At 55.1% G+C, this 23,454-nt stretch overlaps 1 protein-coding gene across 1 annotated transcript; it reads right to left on the reverse strand.

The window, feature by feature from the left end:
• Nucleotides 1–3,253: 3,253 nt before the first annotated feature.
• Nucleotides 3,254–22,176, reverse strand: SMG9 (SMG9 nonsense mediated mRNA decay factor). The gene is made up of 14 exons (XM_081217293.1): nucleotides 21,943–22,176; nucleotides 19,126–19,281; nucleotides 16,804–16,878; nucleotides 16,452–16,716; nucleotides 16,277–16,374; nucleotides 14,652–14,764; nucleotides 12,308–12,419; nucleotides 9,644–9,739; nucleotides 9,155–9,240; nucleotides 6,380–6,486; nucleotides 5,538–5,645; nucleotides 5,238–5,366; nucleotides 4,782–4,926; nucleotides 3,254–3,770 (listed from the first exon to the last, which is right to left on the reverse strand). Exons 2-14 carry the CDS (start codon nucleotides 19,273–19,275, stop codon nucleotides 3,692–3,694), a joined length of 1,563 nt encoding a protein of 520 aa, XP_081073419.1. The 5' UTR covers nucleotides 19,276–19,281; nucleotides 21,943–22,176; the 3' UTR covers nucleotides 3,254–3,691.
• Nucleotides 22,177–23,454: the final 1,278 nt, after the last annotated feature.

A 23,454-nucleotide genomic window follows, 5' to 3' on the forward strand; every position in this document is an offset into this window, starting at 1 on the left:
GAGGGCTTGCCTCCCCCTTCCCCAGCATCTTCCCACGGAGGCCCACAGTGGGGTGAGGGATTGCCCAGGGTCACACGGCCCCCATGGTGAAATGCTGCTTACAGCTGCCATTTCAGTCACCTGTGATGGGAGACCAGTCACTTGCATTAAGGAAAAAAAAGGGTAGGTACTGGCTTACGTATTGGCCAAGTTAGAGCAGTGCAAATGCTATCCGCCCACGCCCACGCAGATGCTGGCAAAGCGTTGTGGCCAGCAGCTAACGTTTCTTGAAGGCTCACCAGAGGCCACGAACCACTTTCACCAGCTCAGTTCACCACCATGCCATCCCTAGGAGGTAGGTTACAATCATCCCTTGGTTTTACAGATAAGTACAGGAAAGCCCAGAGAGGTCTGGTAACTAGCCTGATGCCACACAGGGCGTAGGGGGCGAGGCTGGGATCTGAACTCAGGCAGCCTAGCTTCAGGGCTGACAGTCTTAAGCCACATGCTGTGTAGACCCAGCTTGCACCTGGGCAGCTCTCAGGACAGCTGGGTCGGCTTGGCGCGGAAACCCCCTGAAAGTGCTTTTGTCTTCTGCAGCGGAGGGCCTCAAGGACCCCAAGGTCCTCCTGCTGTCCATGTTTGAGTTGGGCAAGTACGCCTTCCGCCCGCTGGAGGAGTCGATGGTGAGGGGCCTAGAGAGCCACAAGTGGCACGCGTTCCTGGTGGCCCTGCCCAACATCTCCAAGCCCATGCTGGAGCGGAAGGTGGCCTCGCTACGGCAGCACATCTGGCTGGTGGCCATGGTGGCCTGCGGGGCCAACCCGAGTCCCGTGCCGGGCGTGCCGTAAGTGGCCTGCGACCTGCACACACACGCTCACCCACTCCCTGGAGGGCTACCGCTGCAGCTTCGGCTTGGACGAGGGCTCCCTTGTCAGGCTGGCGGAGCAGATGGGCCGGCCCCTGCACAAGATCCTGGAGGCGCTACTGGGCCCGAAGACCACAATCACCGAGGCGCTGGTGGTGGAACTGCTGGGCCAGACCTCCAGGGATGCCTCGGCATTCAGCCAGGAGCCCCTCAACGAGCCCATCCTGGGCTCCCTGGCCACCTGCGGCCTCTCGTTGCCACTGTTTACCGGATGCTCCGCACCTCCCTGGACGTGGACACCTAGAGCGTGGTGGCTGAGGCCTCCCTCGACAACCCCGAACCCAAGCTCCCAGATAAATCCAGTCAAGGATCCCAGCCCTGAGCCTGGGCCAGCTGGAGGTGGCAGTGAGGGGCTGGGAGCACACAGGCTCCACCTGTGCCCAGGCTGGGTGGCACTGGGGGACGGGAAGAAACTCAGCGGCAACTCTCCTGGACGGCGCCCGTGTGCTCTCGTGCTTCTGTGCCCTGGGTCTCACGCTCTCGCTGGCATTGCCCCCACCTTCCCTACTCTGGTGAACCCACACACTAACCAGCACTCCCCTGGGAAGCTGGGGGAGGGAACGGCACACGGGAGTGCTAAGTTCTGATAAGGCAGAGAAGAGCCAGCTGCCAGAAAGGGGTCCGCGCAGATGGGGGCACGGCGCACAGGATGCAGAAGCATTTCCGTAAGAGGGCAGTGAACAGCTCTCAAGGGCCTGGGGGGTCACGAAGGGAGGTTCCTGCCTAAGGTCTCAGCCAGCGGTGGCAGGGCCAGAGCCTGCCCTGGGCCTCGTGCCTCCCAGACCTGGGGTCTGCAGACTCCCCACTTCTGACGAGACCTTCTCTGGCCTGACTGCTTTCTTTACTGACCCCTACTCTACCCTCTTCAGCTGTGCTTTTTTTCTCAAAAGACCTCGGGATTCCCATGACCTGGACACCAGGACTGTATACAGGGTATGTCAGAGGGCAGGGGGAAGCCAGGGAGACCAAAGTGGCATGGGGGGTGGTGGACAGACCAGATCAGCTGGTTGGACTGGAACCAACTGCTTTACTGAAGGGTGGAGTGGTACGATTTGAGGGTCAGGACTAGTTTGGGATTAGAGTGTGGTGAACAGACCAATCTGGAGACATACTTTGGGAAACACCAAACTAGGATGATGTACTATATTTCCCTGAGCAAGTGAGGATAGGTACTACATTGAACTGTATGGTGTATTTAATTGAGGGTAGGGTCTAGATTAAAGGGAGGGACCATTTCTCAGCAAGAGCAGTTGAGGTTTAGAGGAAGGAAGCCACCGTGTGTCAGGGTAACATCACGTGTAAGGGTAACATGAGTACTTGAACAAGGGTAGAACCTGTTTTGACTAAGGGGAAGTACAGCTGGCCCTCTGTATCCGAGGGTTCCACATCCGTGGATTCAACCAACCTTGGATTGAAAATATTTGAAAAAAAAATTCCAGAAAGTTCCAAAGAGTAAAACTTGACTTTTCCAAGTGCTGGCAACTATTTACATACCATTTACATTGTATTTACAACTATTTACATAGCACTAACTGGTGGATTAGGTTTTTTTTTTTTTTTTTGCGGTACGCAGGCCTCTCACTGTTGTGGCCTCTCCCTGTTGTGGCCTCTCCCGTTGCGGAGCACAGGCTCCGGACGTGCAGGCTCAGCGGCCATGGCTCACGGGCCCAGCCTCTCCGCAGCATGTGGGATCTTCCCGGACCGGGACACGAACCCGTGTCCCCTGCATCGGCAGGCGGACTCTCAACCACTGCGCCACCAGGGAAGCCCATGGATTAGGTTTTTTAACTAGTCTAGAAGATGACTTACAGTAGATGGAAGGATGTGCATAGGTTACATGCAAATACTATGCTGTTTAATATACGGGACTTGAGCATCTAAGGATTTTGGTATCTATGGGGGGTCCTGGAACGAATCCCTTGTGGATACCGAGTGACAGTATACTGTATTGACTAATTGTATTTAACTAGGGACGTGTTCTATTTTTTAACGAATTGAGTTAGGCATTGCATTTAACTAGGCATTTCACCAAAGGGAAGGCACCGTCTTCAAGTGAGCAGAAAACGAGGGCCCTGTACCTTCCTCTCCATGGCACACAGAGATGGGAGGCTTGATATCACCCCAGGAAATAGAATACCCCTTTCTAGAGGCTTCCTCCGTAGCAAAGACTGGTCTTTAACCACCCCTGACAACTCTCTGACCTACCGTGGATGTGCCCACGGGAAGTTCATTCAGGCTCCAATGGGAGGCTATGGCTAACCTGCCCCCAAGGGCTGGGACCCAAAACTGGGGGGATTCCCAGGACAGCACGCTGGGAGGGGGAAGAAGAGGAGCGCCAGAACAGGCTTGCATGACTGTTTTTATTCCAGCCACCAGATCTGCCCCAATAAGGAGCTCCCAGACCCTGCCTCACCTTCCAGGCAGGGGCCCGGAGTCAGGGCAGAGGGACCTGCTGCTCCTGTCCCTGCAGAGGGAGGCCGACGCGGAGCCTGGGCTTCCTGGTGACCACTCCGGCTCCTCCCGCCGCCTGTCCCTGTGGGGGCTGATGATGGGCTACTTCGTCCAGGCTGGGGGCGGGATGTCAAAGCCGCCCCCTGAACGACACTCCCTTGAGGATGGGGGACTGGCCCTGGACACCTCGTGTCTGCGGGTGAGGAAGTCACGGTCCCTTGTCCATCAGGCCTGCTGCCACTCTCCGCCCCGCGGGGAGAGGACGTGGGTGCCCCTCGCCATCCACTGGGGGCCCGGAAGGGGGTTCTCTGCGAGACATTCCTCCCCTTGGCCTCAGGCCAGCAGGCGGCTGTACTCCGCCAGGGCGGAGGACTTTTTCACCCCGTCCCAGATCCGGGCGGCGTAGTGGAACCTGTGAGGGGAGGTCAACAGTCAGAGCTGCCCTGGCTGTGGCCCCCGCATGACCGTAACGCCTGGGATACAGGGAAGATGCCAACGCCAATGCTAGGTGGCCTGATCTCCTCACCTCCCCCAGGGGAAGGGAAGCTGAAGTCCTCAAGTGCCCACCTCTGGGTCCAAACTGCTTCCTGCTCCACTCAGTGCTGGCCTTTGTGGGTAGGGGTCTATCTCTACATCCCTCCAGAGTCTTGTGATGATCAGAAATGTCTAGCAGCTGCACAAGCCTCCCACCTCCCAAATTCTCCCCTCCCCGCTGGGCCCTGGTTTAGACCAAAGAGAGCAGCAGAGCTCCTGAGTGGCTTCCTGCTGTGTCTGCACTCCCTGCCCCTTCTGCCCACAGCCGACTGCAGACAGACCCAGGGGAGCCAAGCTGCAGCTACTTCTCAAGTTTCTGTTTCTCTGGAAAATGAGATGAGGCAGCCCCGGGTCTGTGGCAGCACTGCTGTGGGCTCTGGGCATAGAGAGCCACGTAGAGTCGGGGCTGGGGAGGAAGTGCAGGGCTTTGTGACGGAAGGTAGAGAAAGCCAGGGGCAGAGGCTCCCAGTGGAGGGGGCTAGTGGGGGGCGGCGGGGCCTGGAGAACGCGGCTCCTGTGGTTCCCGACGGCTTTCCGCTTTCCTCTCCGGAGCAGCTATGCTCTCTGCACTCTGGGCCTCAGAATAAATCTTTAAACTTGACTGGGCTCACTGGCCCTCCTCCTTGCAGTCAAGAGACAGCCAACCACGGTGCACGACCTGCTACGTGACACTTCCTTCTCTGAGCCTGAACCTCCCCACTAGTAAAACCGGTGACAAGATCTACACCCTTCCGGCTGAGTGCGGTTCAAAATCACGTGGAACGGCAACAAGATGGTAGCACTCAGCAGTGCTCCAGGAAGGGAAGCTGAGGTGTGGAGAGACCTCCGAGACCCTCAGCCCGGTCGAGGTGGGGCCCTCACGCTGACCTCCTCTGCCGAGCGCTCTTACCAGTTCTTCTCGGTGAGGATCGTGTGTGACAGCTGCGGCCGGGCCATGGACATCACTTGGCTCCGCAGCTTGCTCACCAAGGACTGGAAGCTGGGGTGGCCTCGGTACCCAGGGAGCAGGGAGAAGAGCGGGCTGGAACTGGGTCCTGGAAAGTCAGAAGTTCGGAGGGGAGGGGAAGGGGCACAGCCCGCCGAGAGAGGCCCTTCCTCCCCGTCGACAGCATCCTGGCCTGCCGGGAGCGCCTCTGAGTTCAGCCCCGGCCCAGGTCCCCCCGTCCTTCCGTGACTCGGAAACATGCCCCTACGGAAGGGTCTGAGCGCCTTAGGGACAGGCTTGAGTCTCCCCTCAGACCAGGGCGGGTCCCTGTCGCCCCCAGACCGGGGCAGCCTGTGTCTCCCTCTAACCAGGTGGGCCGTGTCTCCCTACGGACCAGATCCCCTCGAGGCGGAACCGCACCTGCTCTTGGGGGGGTTTCACTCTCTGCCTCGCTGTCCATGAAGGGCACCAGGAACAGATTGACCTCGGAGTCCAGGAAGTCGGGTGGGAGCCCAGGGAAGACGTTGCACTGTAACATGGACAGCGTACCTGGCGGAGGGAACCCGTGAGGCTGCGGGCGCAGTGCTGCAGGGCCGGGGGAGGCGTGCGCAGGGCGGTCAAGCTGCGGTCAGGGGACCGGTCTGGGGGCCGGGGCTATGGGACTGGATTGGGAGCCAGGAGGCCACCGGCCAGCTTGCGGGGTGGCTGGGGGACCCTCACCTTTGTACCGCAGGTGGGAGTGGGCCATGAGCTGGTCGATCATCAGGTGCATCTGCCGCAGCTTCCGAGGGCAGAAGTCCTCCCGGCGAGCTTTGTTCTGCAGGAAGACTGCGGGTGGGAGGAGACGGTCCGAGCTCGTGTGGTGCTCACGCTCGCCACTGCCGCTCAGACTCCTCTTCTCACACCAAAGACCGGCCCTGCCCCTGAGTTCAGATCACTTGTATTCACATAATAAGTAACTTTCCTTTAGTACCAGGCCCTGTGCTGGGCAGTGCTGGGGACCCAGAGAAATGAGTCAGAGCTGGTTTCTGCCCTCAGGAAGCCCCCAGTCTGATGGAAAAGGCAGAAGAGGAAGATGGCCACGTGATCAGGAGCCTGGCAGAAAGACCAGAAGCTGGGCCAGGTGGAGGAAGCAGGGAAGACCCTGCCAGGGGTGTCATAAATGAGCCGGAGCTTTGCAGAAGAGCAGTGCGTCAGAGAGCAGGGCAAGGACAGAGAGGACCAGGGATGTGCGTGTAGGGGCCCAAGCAGGGTGACCAGGGTGCATGGCGCCACTGGGGCTGACGCCACACTCACTCCCTGAGCCCCGTGCCATGGACCCAGAAACAGGCAGGCTAGAGTCCTGCCCCCAAGGGGCTCCCATTCTGATCGAGGGGCCAGAGCTGGACTCGGGGGTCACGCCCTGATGGCCAGGGGGACCCTCAGAGGAAGTGGCAGCTAATCCTTTTTGACTCTCCTCACAACCCCCACAGGTGCTCCTCCCAGCGCCCCCTCCCCAGAGTACCGGTTTCCGCCCCCCACTCGCCCCTGCCCACCACTGCAGCCCCTGGAACGCCTCTCACCCAGGTGGGGGTAGTACTCAGTGCCTTCATCGGAGCCTGACGAGCTGCTGGACTCATGGCTGGGGGACGGGGTGGAGGGCTTCACCATCTCTGCTGTCTGGAGGAACCTTGGGGTTTGGGGTGACAGTTTGCTGCTCTGCCGCCGGCCCCCCCCCCCATATCCCACAGCCTGGGGAAGGAGGGGGCTCCCTTCACGGATCTGATTAAAGCTACAGCCACACTCAGAAAAATGCCACATACACACCATATTTCTCACACAGTTTTAGGGAACCCAGAGACAACCCTCTCAGACACTGATCCATGGACGCATGTCAACACGTATGTATTTTTTAACGAGTTTATGCCATCAAGAAAAATACTTGGTTTTTTAGAGGAGTTTTAAGTTCATAGCAAAACTGAGTGGAAAGCAAAGGGAATTCCCATGGACCGCCCACCCGCCCCAAACACACAGCCTTCCCACTTGGCAACATCCTGATGATCCTCCACTGACAGACACATCGCTACCACCCGAAGTCCACGGTTTACATTAGGGTTCTCTCCTGGTGGTGTATGTTCTATGGGTTTTGACAAAAACCACATAAATCCACCACCTGTATCACACGAGTAGTTTCAGGGCCCTAAAAATCCTCTCTGCTCCACCTGTTCACCCCTCCCTCCCTCCCCCAACCCTGGCAGCCACTGATATTTTTACTGGTCTCCATAGTTTTGCCTTTTCCAGAACATCACAGAGTTGGAATCATACAGTATGAGGCCTTTTCAAATTGGCTTCACTTAATAATATCCATTTGAGGCTCCTCCATTGTCTTCCATGGCATGACAGTGCATCTCTTTTTAACACTGAATATTCCATCGTGTGGATGTACCACAACTTATTTATCCGTTTATCTACCACAGGACATCTTGGCTGCCCCCGGTTTTGGCAATTATGAATAAAGCTGTGCAGGTTTTTGTATGCATGGAAGTTTTCAGTTTATGCTATTTTAAAGTAATTCTTCCAAATATATAAAAGTATATATAAAAGTAAATTAAAAAAACCTGAAGTAAGGGCTAATGGGATCTGATAAACTATGGCCCTTCTCCTCGTACGGACATGCACACAAAGCCATCTGGAGTGACTGAGGGGGGCAGGAAGGGACAACAGAGTTGAAGGGTCCCTCAGCCCAGACTGGGGTCCCTGATCTCAGGACTCAGCTGAGGGGGCCACAGGGCAAAAGGGCCTCTGAGCCTCTAAGCACCTACTATGCGCCCAGATTGCACTGGCACCTCCCTTCCAGGCCGTCCCTAAACGGGCCACAAATACAGTATCCACAATCTCCAGGGATTCACCTGCTCTGGGGAGCCCACCTGTAGACTCTGGCTTAAAACCGAGGCTCTGCACGGGCCAGCCTGAGGCCACACCCCACCACAATGTGAACTCCACAGGGCAGCCTGTGTCACCTGTTTGTTCATACCTGTATCCCCAGAGCCCAGGACAGAGACCAGCCTATGTAAATGTCCAATATATTTGTCCTTTGAATGAATTCCAACGGACGATGGTGGGAGGAGGGGGTGTTTGAGAACTAAGTCACTTAGCCCTGGTCACGACAGCCCAGCCGGCTCCCCCAGCAGGTTGTTTTTTTTTACTGCTGGCCAGACCCTCCGCTCCCGCCCACCCCAGAGTTCCGAACACAAACCTTAGGCTCCCACTTAACCTACTGCTTCCTACGCACCAGGTACTGTGCTGAATGCTTTACATTCTTTAACTCACTTCATCTGCAGGACACCGTCTGCCTATGAGGAAGTGTGGAAAACGCAACCACTCGCCTAACAAGGACTGGGATTCAAACCCAGGGCTGCCTGACTCCGGAGACATCTGCTTCCTTCAGCTCGGCTCTCCCCTCCCCATGAGCTCCCGTTCCTTCCATCTGTCTGTCTGGGCCCCGTGCCCAGGGCTGCTGGCCTCCCCACAGCTACCTCCTGGGGCCTGAGGCCAAGAGGATCAGAGCCAGTCCTATCTGGGGGCATTTCTGGAACCTCCGGCTGCTTCAGGCAGGACTCCTGCCAGATCCCGACTCCCTCCCTCCCCTGCCCACCAGGGTCCCTCGGGAACGGCACCTACGCCTGGAGGAGGTGGACCGCGAGGCTCTAAGGACCAGTTCCTCAGTATGCTATTCATTCAACAAACTTGTGTTAAATATCCACCTGGTGCCAGGCACTGTGTGAGCCACTGGGGCTGACATTCTAATGAGGGAGACAAGACCACAGAAAGGGAGACCATCCTGTCAGGGAGTGATACGTGCAGCGAAGGAGAGCACAGCAGGGTAAGAGTGGGAGAGTCACAGGAGAGGCGGTGTTAGCAGGTTGGGGAGGCCTCAGGGGGACGTGAAGGACATGAGGGAGGGGGCCGGGCAGCCGCAGGGAGTGTTTCCAGCCGAGAGATGAGGCGTGCAGAGGTCCTGAGCACCACGAGGGACAGCGTGGGGCCACCACACCTCCGATGAAGGAGTGAGGGGAGTGCTGGGAGAGGTCAGGGCGGTGACTGGGACCACATCACGTAGGATCTTGTTAGCCATGCGTGGGGAGGACTTTGAATTTTACTCTGAGTGATGTGCACGGTCCGTGGAGGGTTGTAAGTGTGTGTGTGTGCTGAGAGAGGATTAGGTGGCAGTGATCCTCTCCAACTCACGTTTTCAAAGGATCCCCGTGGCTGCCGTGTGGAAGTGGTGAGAGGTGGGCAAGTGGCTGAGTCTCGGGGCCCCCGTCCCCGGCCTAGCTCTGCTCCCGACAGCGCCTCACCTGTACAGACTGAGGTCCGTGAACCAGTCCTGGACGACAATCACCACGTGGCAGACCGTGAAGAGGAAGGCAGCGATCTGGAGTGACTGAGCGGGGGCAGGAAGGGACAACAGAGTTGAAGGTCCCCTCAGCCCAGACTGAGGTCCCTGATCTCAGGACTCAGCTGAGGGGGCCACAGGGCAAAAGCGCCTCTGAGCCTCTAAGCACCTACTATGCGCCCAGATTGCACTGGCACCTCCCTTCCAGGCCGTCCCTAAAATGGGCCAGGTGGCAATGATCAGCCCCTTTTAACACAGGCGGATACGGAGGCTTGAAGGGGGGATGATTTTGCCGAGAGGCAGAACCAGGGGCTGAGCCAGGTCTGACTCTTGGTGCTGTCCTCCCCCTCCAGCTCTGGGGTACCCAGGGCTCTTATGAAGCAGAAACTAGTCTAACCCGTATCCACTACCGCTCCATCCTGGACCACCAGGCCTGGCTCGGCCCCCTCACCTGCATCTCCACGTAGGTGTGGGGCAGGCTGTACTCCGGAGGCAGCTTGCGGTCGTTGTTGATGAGGTGGTCCAAGATGGAGGGGCTCAGGATGGGCTGGAGCAGGAAGACAGCAGGCGTCAGGGAAGGGCTGCGGGTCAGGATCCCAGGGGACACGGCCACCCAAGTTCCACCCGATGACGGCAGATACATCACCTCTCAGGACAAAATAATGTCAGATACACGGGCAGTTTCTAATTAGGGAAGAACTAGTCAGTGAGAGGAGGTGACAGAAAAAGTTTCAAAGCCGCCACACTTTCCCCAGCCCTCCTCCAAGTCCCCACCGCTCCCAAGTGCTGCGCGCCCCAGAAGAGCACTCCTACTGCCGGTAAATCTAACATCCACTTGAATGAGTCATGTCCCTGCAACACCCTTATTTTGTTGTTTCAAACGCTTTCAAAACTTCACTAGGATAACCACTCAGGTCAAATAACAATGATTAATGTGAAGACTAGTGAGGATTTAAAAGGCTGCATCAGGGCTTCCCTGGTGGCACAGTGGTTAAGAATCCGCCTGCCAGTGCAGGGGACATGGGTTCGAGCCCTGGTCCGGGAAGATCCCACATGTGGCGGAGCAACTAAGCCCGTGAGTCACAACTACTGAGCCCAAGTGCTGTAACTACTGAAGCCTGCACGCCTAGAGCCCGTGCTCCACAACGAGAAGCCACCGCAATGAGAAGCCCGCGCACCGCAACGAAGAGTAGCCCTAGCCCCCGCTCGCTGCAACTAGAGAAACCCAGCACGAAGCAACTAAGACCCAACACAGCCAAAACAAACAAACAAACAAAGAACTGCATCAGTGGGTGTAAAAGAGTCATCGGTGAGCTCATCACCTTTTCTTAAAGGAGCAACCCACTAAAAATACAAGAGGCTAAATTAGTGGATGATCTATCCACTTCTTCCTGCCCTGGGTGGGATTCACTTTAAGAAAGAAGTTTTCCCAAGGGCTCACTTTCTAAAACCCCAAACACTGCAGTGTTCCATTCTGTCTTTTTTCATTCATTCATTCATTCATTTATTGCTTGCTTGCTGCATTGGGTCTTCATTGCTGCTCGCGGGCTTGCTCTAGTTGCGGCGAGCGGGGGCTACTCTTCCTTGCAGTGCGCGGGCTTCTCGTTGCGGTGGCTTCCTTGTTGTGAAGCACGGGCTCCAGGTGCACGGGCTCCAGTAGTTGTGGCTCGTGGGCTCTAGAGCACAGGTTCAGTAGTTGTGGCACGTGGGCTCAGTAGTTGTGGCTCGCGGGCTATAGAGCGCAGGCTCAGTAGTTGTGGCGCACGGGCTTAGTTGCTCCGCTGCACGTGGGATCTTCCTGGACTGGGGCTCGAACCTGTGTCCCCTGCACTGGCAGGCGGATTCTTAACCACTGCACCACCAGGGAAGTCCCTTCCATTCTGTCTTGTTCTAACTTCTGCTCTGCCCCATGGGGGCCCCGGACCAGCCCGCAGCTGGTTCAGCTTGGCACGAGGTCTCGGTGGTCCTGTCACAGGGCCTGGCACACAGGTCTCACACCACATTTGTAGAAGGTTTTCCACCCATCAATGTGTACGGTGGCCAGAACTTTGTTCCACTAACATTCATTGAGCATCAGCTGTGGGCCAGGCCTCTCCCTGAGGAGCTGCAGACCAGATAGGAGCGGGCACAGAATGCAAGAACCAGATTGTGGTAAGTCATGTGCTGCGCTGGGAGGTGCACATGGGTGCACATGGGCACCGGTGGGCGCTCAGAGGAGGGGGAGGCTTCCAGGAGGAGGCAATGCCCCTGCGGAGTCTTCAGGGAGGAGAAGGCAATAGCCAAGCAACAAAGCAAGGGGAGAGAGAATGTTCTAATGGTGACGAAGCTGACAGCCAAGAGTACTGAGAACCCACTTCATGCCAGGACTTTACCTGTGTTAATTCACTGACACCTCACAGAAACCCCATGAGGGAGGTAATGTTGTTTTTCCCACTTAAGAAAACCGAGGAGTGGAAACGTTAAACAACTTGGCCAAAGTCGCAGAGCTCAGGAGCGAGACTATGGCGGGGCCTGGAGGTGTGTGTGGTGGGGCTGGTGTCTACATCAGAGAGGGGAGTCCAGGGTGTCTGACGGAGGCGAGCCGCACAGGCCCCGGCTGTCTAGCTAAGGAACAGGGATCTTGGAGAAGCTGAGGAAAGCTGCCAAGTAACGCAGGACAGGCCAGCTCTTGTGACAGTGAGGCACCTGAAGGTTCACCATGCACCATCCCGTGCCCAGCACTCTGCCTGGACTGTTCCACTGACTCCCTGCAACCCTCCTATGAAGCTGAGAAAACTATCACCCGCATTTACAGATGAAAAAATGGAGGTGGGGGGGTTAAAACTTACTTCAAGGCCAGCTCTGGCTGTAGACTGACTCCAGGGCCCACACTTCCAACTGCTATGCTATAAGATTCTTTAGGCTCCTGTGTACACGATGGATGGGAAGGGAGAGGGGGTGAAATCTGACAAGAAGAGACTAAGGGCCAAAAAGAGACACAACTTGCCGAAAGGCACTAGCATGTCCGTGGCTTGGCCGGAGCCCCACGGAATCCAAGCAAGGTTCTGGCTTAAACACATTTGGGGATGAAGCTGAGTGCTGCACGCAGCAGGGTGGGGTGAGTGGGGGTCAGCACCTGCGTGTCCAGGAAAACGATCCGCTCCTGGGTAATAAAGAAGTCAATGCCACTGGTCTGGTTGCCCCCTCGTTCCTTCATTTCGGCGCTCTGGGCCCGGAAGACATAGGCCCTGTGGAAAGGAGCAGGTGGGGGCATTAGAGGTCAGGTTCTTGGCCTTTGCCGCCTCCAGAGTGTGGCCCTGTGAGTGAGCCCATGAGATGTGATTCCCCGCCTGCCCGCAAAGCCTTCCATTCATGGACCCTGCTGCCTAGGGGGCTATGTTTTATATCACATGACTTCATCCCTACCCATAGGTAGACCTGTTTAGTCTTAACAAAATCAGTAGACCGAGGTGTTTAAGAGCAAGGACTTTGCTGCACTGCTGGGACTCAGACCCCAGCTCTGCTTCTTCCTGGCTGTGTGGCTTTGAGTAAGTTCCTTAATCTCTTTCTCCTCGGTTTCCTCATCTGTAAAACGGGGACAACAATAGTCTCAATCTCTCAGAGTGATTGTGAGGTTAATATACATAAAGCCCTTAAAAGAGTGCCTGACACACGGCGATATAAAATTGCTAGCTATTAATTATCAAGTGTACCTGCCATGTGCCAGGCACGGGACACACAGCACTGAATACTCTCCACCCCACAGTGAGAGGGCGCGGGGCATCCTGGCTCCCAGTTCCTGACTGGAGTTCTTCCCAGTTCCTCCCAGTACGCTGACTGGAGCGCTTTCCCTGCTCCCCCTCCTCAGCGTCTGCTTGTTCTCAAATGGCCCCCTGACCAGCTGATTTAAAACAGTAACCTGGCTCCAATGCCACCTCCCTATAACCCCTTCCCGTTTGATTATCATCTTCTAATGTGCTTGTTTACTCGTTCCCCATTAAAAGGCAAGCCCCACGGGGACAGAGATTTTTGCCACTTTTGTTTACTGTTGTAGCCCAGCACCCAGGACAGGGCCTGGCCCATGGTCAACACCCAATAGATATTTGTTGAACTGAAGCAGGGAGACCAGTTAGGAGGCTCCTGGCCTCCTCCAGGGGAGATGGCCGTGGCCTGGACCAGGAGATGGGCGTGGAGGAGCGGAGCAGATGAATTCTCAAGATAATTAGGAGGTAAAACTTATGAGACCTGATGACAAGAGGTGGTACCAGTGTCTGCCCTGTCACAGGCGGAGCTGCCTCAGAAGGACACGTTAGGCTGACAGGATTCTAGCTCAAGTATCCGAGCCAACAGCCACAGGGAAGTTTTGCTAGTTGGGGGTGGAAGCTGAGATGGAAAGGATGCCAGCCAAGAGAGCTGCAGCTGTGCTAGAGCGGAGCCCAGTTGAGCTGAAGTTGTGAGTGAGCAGAGAAGAGTGGGGGCCGACCTGGGAGGCGGGGTACCCGCAGCTCTGGGTCTGGTGATTTATGTTCTCACCACAGGGGTCCTTAACCTGTTCCGGGTTTCCCTCAGGCCCCTCTGAGAGCTGGTGGGAACTATGGACACCTTCCCTAGAAGAGAAGCCTGACTGTACATGTGTATAGAATCCTGCATATACCGTTCGGGGGTTCTTGGACCCCTGAGGCCCATCCATGGTGTCCAGGGTGACATCACCGACTTTATAAAAACCAAACTCCTACACTTTTAGATAACCCTAAGTGGCCACAACCCCTGCTCACCACCCATCTTGATTCTTCCCTAATTAGACTGTCTGTGTTCCCTACCTTACTCCCTAATCCCTGCCTTTCCCTCTTTCCTTCCCTGCCCTCAGTCTGGGGCTCTAGTTCTCAAGCTCCCTCCTCCCCCAAAGGACTCCATCCTTTACCTTCACAATCATACCCCGTCCTTACTCAGCAAGGCAGGACTGTGGCTGGTCTAGAACCCACGCCCTTCACCCAGGTCTCTCGTCCCAGTGTTTCCCAGGCCACATCAGCCACATCCTGTGAGCACTCGCTCTGTGCCAAGTTCTTGTTAACTTTTGCCTTCCTGATCTTGTCTCATCCTCCAAAAACCCACTTTACAGATAAGAAAGTGAGATACCAGGAGGCGAAGGGACCTGCCCAATATCAGCCAGCTGGTGAGCGGCAGGGCTGAGACTGAGGTGAACCTAAATCCAAAGACTTAATGAATACACCATGCCAGTTCCTGGCTGGCCCTGTACCATTTGCGGGAACAAGGAAGGGAGGGAGGGAGGGAGGTACAGGATTGGTGTCCTTGGAGCTACACGAAAGTTTGGTCCAGACGGGTCATCATCCTCGTGTGACAGAGACATTGAGGTCAAGGTAGGGGAAACAACTTCCCAAACACCACTTGCAATATCCAGGCCCACCCTCCCCTGACCTAGGTGGGTGCCACCTCCCCTGCAGACCCAACGGCCCCCTCACCTCTGGTCCTCCTCAGGAGTGTTGGCTGACAACAACGACATAACCATGGACTTGCCTGTCCCCTGGAGGCCCAGGACACCAACCACCAAGACATCAGTCTGATCCAATAGGTACTGCGGGAAGATGCAGGAATGAGACCCTCAAAAATCTGTCGGTTGATGGAATGGGAGTGAGGAAGGGGCCCTAGAGACTTCCATGGCTCGCCCACCTACCTCTCAGATATAAAGAAAAACAGAAAAACGTTTGTGCTCCAAATCCCCTCAACTGGGCAAAGGGCGGGGGAAGGGGGGTATATGGAATGTTCTGGGCACAAAGAACAGCATTTGTGAGAGCTCCAAAGCAGAAAAGAGCCTCGCTGGTCAAGAAGGTACTAGGAAGTCAGCGTGGCTGGAACACAGAGGAAAAGGGGCGCCTGACTTTGGGGAGAAGGGGAGAGGCATAGGAACAAAAGGATGGGTGGAAGAAGCCAGGACTGGGTAACTGAGGGCCACTGGAGCAGACTCCTGGGAGGCTCTGGGCTTCAGGCAGGCTGGGAAAACATGGGAAAGCATGAGAAAGGCAGCAGTAAGCAGGAAGGGGAGCCCAGCCCGTCCTGGCTCTGTCTGTGGGATTTAAGAGTCCTACAGAATCCTGAGACCTTCACCTCTGGGCTGCCAGCTCTGCTGATTTTCACCACCAGGGGGCATAAGAGACACTCCTCAAGGAAAACAGTCATGTCCTCAACGTGGCTGCTGCACCTTAGAATCATCTGGAAAGCTCTAAAAAAAACCCCTCTAATCCTGGGCGGAACCCTAGACCCACTAAAGCAGAATATCGAGGGCTAGCCCAGTTCGATATGGTAGACACTGACCACATGTGGCTACTTGAATTTAAATTAATTAAAATTAAACAAAACTACAAATCAGTTCCTCAGTTATACGAGCCACGTTGGGGGATTTGTGGGTAAGCGCTCTATAGCAGGGCCTGGACAGCGGGTCTTTTTTTTTTTTTTTAAAGCTCCCCAGTTGATATCAACATGAGAGTGGTGACAGATGGGCCTGGTATGTTGTTAGTAAATCCAAGCTGTTGGAGAAGGAGAGGGAGCATACCTGAGAGAATCTGAGTAATGTGACAAGCCTGGGAGGAAAAAACAGGATGGGGGGAAAGGAAGACTGGGACACTGGAAGTAGATATGATGGTCCAGGAGTGTGAGGGGTGGACTACAGTGAGGGCTGTTGGGATGGAGGCGGAACCTCCGGGGGCTAACATTCAAACCAGTTCACACTGGTACTGCATGGGTCTCGAGCAATCAGGAGGAGGACTGGAGCAGGCCCAGGAGGCTGCCCTGCTGCGTGCGAGAGGGGGCAGGAGATCCCAGGGCCTCTGCGGTGGTAATGGGTCCCTTTTTGCCAACCAGTATCGAAGTATTTCAGCATTTTAACAACCAGCACAGCTGAGCTAGTGTAAGCCACTGAAATTCGGCCCAGCTAAGGTGAGAACTTCTGATCCATTCTCTCACTGCTGCCATTGCCCGGAAGCTGTCTAGTCTGGTGTGTTGCCTGCCAAGAAGGTGGGGGGCGGGGAGGAGGTGAGGGTGTGGGACCCGGAGAAGGTCGAGCAGGGAGAGAGCCCTGACCCCCCAGTACCTCAATGGCACTGTCGCACCAATTCATCTGGTCATCCACCAACTTGATGCTGTGCTTCATGCGCTCTGGGGGCAGCAGTTTGGCCTGGCCCACGACAGCTGCAGACAAGGACGTGCTGAGGGTCTGTGCGAGGGGGTTCCGGCTCCCAACCAGATCCCGCCCGGCCCCAACTCACGGTCCATGGCTGCCGGCGCGGCAGTCCCCATGCCCCGGTTCTGGATCTGGTACACAGGCTGTGTGGGTCTCTGCCCCTCCTTCTCCCCCTTGGGTGGCGCAGGGGCTGCAGGGGGTGGTGGGGCAGTGCCCTCGGGGGTGGAGGCACTCGCTGTGGCCGCAGGCCCTTTCCCCTCCTCCCGTGGCTTCATGAGGACAATGGGCTTCTCAAGAGGGGCTGGGGCAGGCGGGGCGGCAGGGGCCGTTGGAGTCGGCGGCTGCTTTGACTACGGGCGTGAGAAGGTTCCGGTCAGTGGAGAGATCCTTGCCCTAACCGCTCCCAGCCTCCCCTTCCAAAGTGTCTTCCCGCTCACCCGCTCTGCTGGAGGTTTTGAGAGGATGATGGGGGTTTTCTGCATGACCGCCGCGCTCGTCTCTTCGCTGCCTTCCTGTGGCGAGGGAGGGCAGTTACTCAGGAGGGGCTCCCCTAGCTCCCCGGACACCCCTCGAAGTGGCAAGTACCATTCTAAACGCCTTCAGACATAAGCTCCTCCAATCCTACCAACAGCCCTGTGACAGATACCTTTATCCCCATTTCTCAAATGAAGAAACTGAGATCCAGAGAGGTTAACTGGCTTGCCCAAGGCCACACAGTCTATTAAGCAGTGGAGCCAGGCCTTGAAGCCAGCCAGCCAGGTTCCAGAACCACGCTGCCAGCTGCTCCCCTCAGCTGCCTTTGCTAGACAAGCCCAGGCAGAAGGCGCTGGGGCTCTGGAGCGAGAGACATCTGCATTCGAACTTGGCCTTGGCTTTTGTTGGTTGTGTGAACACGGATAAGGAACCACCCTTACTTAGGCCTGTTTGCTCATCTGGCGAATGGGGATAGGAATTCCTTCCTCACAGGACTGTTAAGAGGATGAAAGTAGACAGGACTCACAAACCGTGTGCATAGCACTGGGCACGTGGCAGGTGTGCAATATCTAGAGCTGCTATCCTGACAGCCCTGCCGTCCCAGCCTCCGCTGCCCAGCCCCACCCAGGCTAGCCAAGTCAGCGGACTGATTCCCATGCCTTACCCTCTTCACGCCTCCTCTGTCTCACCCCCATCTGCCTAAGAAAGGGGAGAGACCTGAGTTTGAATCCTGTTCCTTCTGTGGTACCCTGAGTAACCCTGGGAGAGTCTTGACCCTTCACTAGGTCTGTTTCTTCACCCACATATTGAGGATACTTATTTAAATCCTGTCACTCACTGGCCTATGGCAAAGGACAAACCAAAGGATATGAACGTGCTTTGCAAACAACAGGTGAGGGTGAAGAGATGATGATGGGTAGGAGATACAGTCAGGAGGCACCATGTACAGCACTGGCGCCCAACGGGCGTGGGGGGTGTGACCAGGATGAGACCTGATGGGCCGTCACTAGTAGCGGGAGGAAGAGAATTGGCAGGAAGACGCTGAGGTCAGCAGGAGACATGGAGGATGTGAGGAGTCCACTGGCCAGTTAGGAGGCTGCCAGGGCTCAGTAGCAAAGTCAGAGTCAAAGACAAGAGATCTGGGAGTTGCTTGTTCAGGGACTGAAGCTGAAGGTGCAGGAAGATGGTAACATTCTCCAGAAAGATGTGTGTGGAAGGAGGAGAGACCGTGTGTTGTCACTTATGCTGTGACCCAAGGGAAGGAGTAAGAGCCAAACTCACTGTGAATCAATTTCCTTCATGTTTTTTTGCAGTTTTATGGCTCAGAAACTGTCCCAACCATTATCTTCTTCCACTACCCCCCCCCCGCCCCCGCAAATAAACAGCCCTTAGAGGCGGGCAGGGCCCTGGAGAAAGAACCCGGGGGGCAGGCTCTGGCAGTGAGTCACCTACACACAGGAGAGGAGGAAGGCAGGACTGGGCCCACAATGAAGCTCCCGATTCCCGGTCCAGGACACTCTACAGCAGACACAGTGGTGCTGCGCCTGAGGCTCACGTGGATTCGGGTTCAAGTCCTGGCCCCAAAGCTTATTGACTTGTGACTTTGGGTAAGTCCCTTCCCCTCTAAGACTCATTTCCTCATTGGTGAGAACTGGGTCTATCATAGGCTCTACTTCATGGGACAGCTGCAGGAGCTCAGGAAGACCCAAAGGACGGAAAGCACTCTGCAGAGCACCAGCACACTGCACGCTGCTCGGTAAACAAAAGAGGCTATCATTCCACAACTCTGGGAAACAGGAGCTTCTGGCACCTCTCAGCTCAAACTCCAATGCCAACTCCAGTCAGTGAAATCCAAAGTCCTTTCCAAGGCCTATCAGGTCCCACATGATCTGGCCCCCGTTTCCTCTCTGATCTCATCTTCTATCACTTCCCCTTCTTCATCCACTGCAGCCACACTGGCCTCCTGGCTACTCCTTGAACACACCAGATAAAGACCTCAGGGCCTTCGCATTTGCTGTTCTTTCTGTTTTGAATGCTCTTCACTCAGATTCTGTCAGGACTTGTCCCCTTGCCTCCTTCAGGTCTCTGCTCAAAAGTCAGCTCTTCAGAGAAGCCTTCCTGACTGCTTCATCTAAGACAGCCCCTTTATCACCCTGAGGGCAGTCCGTTTTGTCCACAGATATATCCCCAGCATCTAGATGAGGGCCCGGTGCCTAGCAGGTGCTCAATAAACATTGGTGGAATGAGTGGACACATGAATGCTGCCCTTGGGCCCAGACACTCACCCGTCTCTCTCTGTCCCAAGGTGCAGTGTAGTCCCTCTCCCGACCGCCAGGCCCGGAGAGATTCTGGGGGCCGCCAGGGCCTGGCTCCTTCCACCGCCGCCGCCTGTCTATCCCATAGAGCCCAGGCTGACTGTGCCCAGACTCAGACATGGTCACCTATGGGTAGAAAGAGATTGATTCCAGGATGAAGAAAGTCTCTCCCCACTCTATCTGGCTTACCCTGGACTATAAGAAGGCACTTACTTTCAAGAGAGCTCTGTGGCTGTGGCAGTAACTGCCAGCAGGATCTCAATAGCCATTCTTCACTTCTTCCAAAGAAATAAAACCCTCAGTTCTGAGCTGGATACATGGCTATCCAGAATACACTCCTCAGCCTAGTCTGCAGTTAGCTGTGGCCATATGACTAAGCTCTTTCTGGCCAATGGTATGACACCAGAAGTGTGTTTTGGCAACGTTCAAAAACTTTTCTTCACAGACACTGGCACCTGCCTTTTGTCCCTTCCTCCTACTAGCTGAAAGGAATGCGGGTGTGGAGGCTGGAGCTTAAGCAGCCATCGAGGTCTGTGAGGCAGCTTAACGGAAGGAAAGCATAAGAGACAAAACACAAGGTTCGGGGACTCCCTATTAACCTTAAATTGCCTATCTCTGGATGCAGTGACAAACAAATCCCCTTCTATCTCTTGTAGCCAAGACTATTCCCAACTGTTAATCACTTTGCTCAACATAAATACTAACACATGGGGGCAAGTCACATAAAAATGGGACATACTCTTTCCCAAAGTGCAGCAAAGCATTTCCATACAAATCTGTAACATGACCCCCAGTCCGACAACTACCCTTTTGATTACCCAATACTGGCACATGTGGGGGTCGGGCACGTGTATTCAAGGACCTATTTTCACCGGGTGTCCCTCTACTTTCAGTGTGTTCACCTTCCATAACTGATGGTCTGCCATCCCTCACACTCCAAGGTCTCACCAGGGACATTATATGTCCCTCACCAGGGTCATTATATGTCATTATATGTCTCACATCGAAGACATTATAAAATGTATGGTTGCCTATATAACCCACTCTCTATCATTTAACTAGCTGCTCATAGGCCCCTAGGGAGTTTCCCCAGCTGTTTACACTTCATTCCAGGGAAGTCTCTTGAGTATGTCTGTTTGCAGGACTCCGAGGCCAACTGCTATAGCTCACGGGTCCATATCTGGTCTGCCTTCTGTTTTTGGAAATAAAGTTTTATTGGAATACAGCCACATCCATCAATTTACAAGTTGTCTATGGCTGCCTTCTTGATTCAATGGCAGAGGTGAGTAGCTGAGACAGAGATACTATGGGCTGCAGAGTCTAAAGAAATTATTCTCTGGACCTTTACAGAAAGTTTGCTGACCTTTGCTTAGCTCTGAAATGCCTTCAAATCATTCTATGAATCCCTCCACCTCCCACCCCAGTACAGTGACATTAAGAGGTCCTTGTGTAAGACTCTTTCCCCAGAACGGAAGCATCTGTTTACAGGATGCAGGAGTAATTTTGCTAGCCAGGTAGGGGCTTGTCTAGCTCCTCTGCCACTGCTCTACATGACCTCTCCCCTAGCCACAAACTAGGTGGAAGACCGCCTTCTGAGACAAAGGAGGGCAAGGCCAGTTTACAGATGCTTATGCAAACTGATTCAGCACTTAAATGACTGTTTACAGTCTCGGGAAGGACAGTCTCCTCAGAAATTGAGACTCTTCCCCCCCTTGCAATTAAGGTTCTATTTACACTTTATCCTGGAGGCCTCCCCTGAACTTAATTGTCTGTTTTCTTGTCTCAATAGGGATTCTGCTCCAGCACCGAAGTGTCTGTTTACATAACCCATGAGGACCTTCTTCCCATGCATGTTATTCTGGGAACTTCCACAGTATGTGAGTTTACTCTACAGCCCCCATGGCAAGCTCCCCAGAATTTAAGAGTTCACCTACAAGCATTTTTGGGACTCTCAATATTGTTTCCAGGCTCCTCTGGGGATTCCCCCCCCCCCACAAAAGTATAAAACCAGTCTATTTGTGTTTATTTACAGGACTCTTAAGGTGACCTCCCAGAACTACAAATGACAAATTCCCCTATTACAAATTATTTGGGGGGCTTCCTCAGTACTTAAGCATCCCTTAACACGCTCCTTTTGGGGGATCACCCAGAATCTATTTGCAAGTTATTTGGGGAGACTCCCAATTCCTAACTCCATATTTATGGTCTAATGAAGCACTCCCACCGCAGAACTTGAGTCTATTCACACTATTTTTCTACAAGACTCTCCAGCAATTACATGTATATGTACAGCCTCTTATATGGGGTCTCCCCTGGAACTTGAGTCTGTGTTTTATTCAGGGGACTTCAGCATAATTAGGCACCTGTTTACAGGCCTCCCATAGGGAACGCCAGAACTTAAGTTTCTATTTACACTGTATTTAGAGGAATTTGGAGGACCTCCCCACTGTTTAAAAATCCGTTTGCCGGCCCTCTACGAGTGCCCCCAGGGCTCTGCACGTTATTGGAGGGATTTCGCAGTACTTTACCGCCAGTTTACAGGCCCTCACTATAAATGGCCTCCCAGAACTGAAAAATTTCCTATATACACATTATCTGTCTCCTGCCCACCCCACTCCCGCCAACGCGCTTTTTAACGGGTTGCTTTGACTCCGAACTCAGTTACGCACAACCGCCAGGAGTCCGAGCGACCAGTTAGCGGTCAAGGAGGAGCTGGGCCCCGAAACACGCCCCGTGCCCCGCCCCACGCCGAGGCGCCAGCCTCGCGCAGGCACGCGGGCCCCTTACCTAAGGCGGCTGCTGATTGGTTCCTGGGGCTTAAGGGGGCGCGCGCTCTCCGAGATGGGGCTAGGGTGGGGAGGGGGAGGTTCCACCGCAAGCCACCGGCCTGAAAATGGAGTCTGGGGACCCGGGAGCGTGGCGGGAGAGAACGGGTACCGGTCAACCCAGAACCGGTGGGGGCATCCCGGAAGCGGCACCGAAGGAAGGCCGGTCCGAGGGAGGAAGGAGTCGAGAAGATCTCGCGGGGCCGAACCGAGATCAGGTCTCGCGGGCTGCCGGCCCTGCGCATGCGCCGCAGGCTGGGCGCGCGAGAATCGAGCGTGAGCGCCGGGCTGAGCATGCGTTGATGTAGGTGGTTGGCTTCAGCAAGCCGGCGGGTTGCAGAGGGCCTTTGGGAGTGCGCGTGCGCATCGCAGGGGGCGTACGTGGGCTTTCAGAGAAGCTGGGGAAGTGGGGTGGGGCGGGGACGCCGGAGGCTTTGGGTTCGAGTACCGCCTCAGCTGTGGTGTTGGCAGGACGCGGTGGGGTGGGACGGCAGGAAAGAATTTAAGTGTCCCGGGCTGAGTGAGTGCTGAGTGAGTGCTGAGAACACAGGCATGAATCAGAACTGGCGTAGGCCCTGGAAGGGATCCCGGTCTGTGGAGGGAAACGGCTAGGGAATCAAATCACTTAGGAAAGGGTGCGGGTACGATTGGACCTTGAAGGGCAGGCAAGGACACTCCAGGCGAGGGAACCCTGGGAGAAAGGTCCAGACTGGCTTGGACTCATGGAGTTCCACTGGGGTGGGAGGTGAAGCAGCAGACATGGGCAGGTCAGATCATGAAGAGATGTGAGACATGGACTGGTGGGAATAAGAGCACGAAGGAATAAACCCTTCGGGGGCTGCGGTGGAGGAGGGATACAGTGCTAAGAGTCGACGATTCAAACGCCTGCGGTGGGAACCCTGTGCGCGCCCAAGAGGAATACCAGGCGGAGAGTGAGGCCCGCGGAGGCCGCATGCGCAGTTAGCCCAAAGGGCTCCGCGACTTAGCTGAAGCGGGTGGTTACCAATGGGAACGATAGATGCTTCAAGAGAAGAGAGAAGGGTGTATATACATATACATATATTCATAGATATGTAGGTGAGTGGGGAATTTACCATTTTTCATTTAAAATTATATTTGAGTACCTCCCCGGAGGTCCAGTGATTAAGACTCTGGGCTTCCATTGCTTGGGGACACAGGTGGTCCCTGGTCGGGGAACTAAGCTCCCACATGCCGGTGGCGCGGCCAAACAACAACAAAATTATATTTGGACAGGGAATACATGTACATTCTGACAAAAGTCGAGCAGTCCATGGGGTAGACAAGAAAAGTCCATCTCCTCTCTGGTTCCCATATTCCATTCCTAGAGCACCGCTTCTCAGTTTCCTTCTGGAGCTACTGTTACAGCAAAGCATTGGGGTTGAGAGCTTGAGCCTGGCCAAGTTCCTTAACCTCTCTGCGTCTGTGTCCTGTTTCTACAATGGAAATGAGGGCA

This window comes from Mesoplodon bidens, assembly GCF_964165515.1.
Source record: "Mesoplodon bidens genome assembly, chromosome: 18".
In the NCBI taxonomy this organism is placed as follows: Eukaryota; Metazoa; Chordata; class Mammalia; order Artiodactyla; family Ziphiidae; genus Mesoplodon; species Mesoplodon bidens.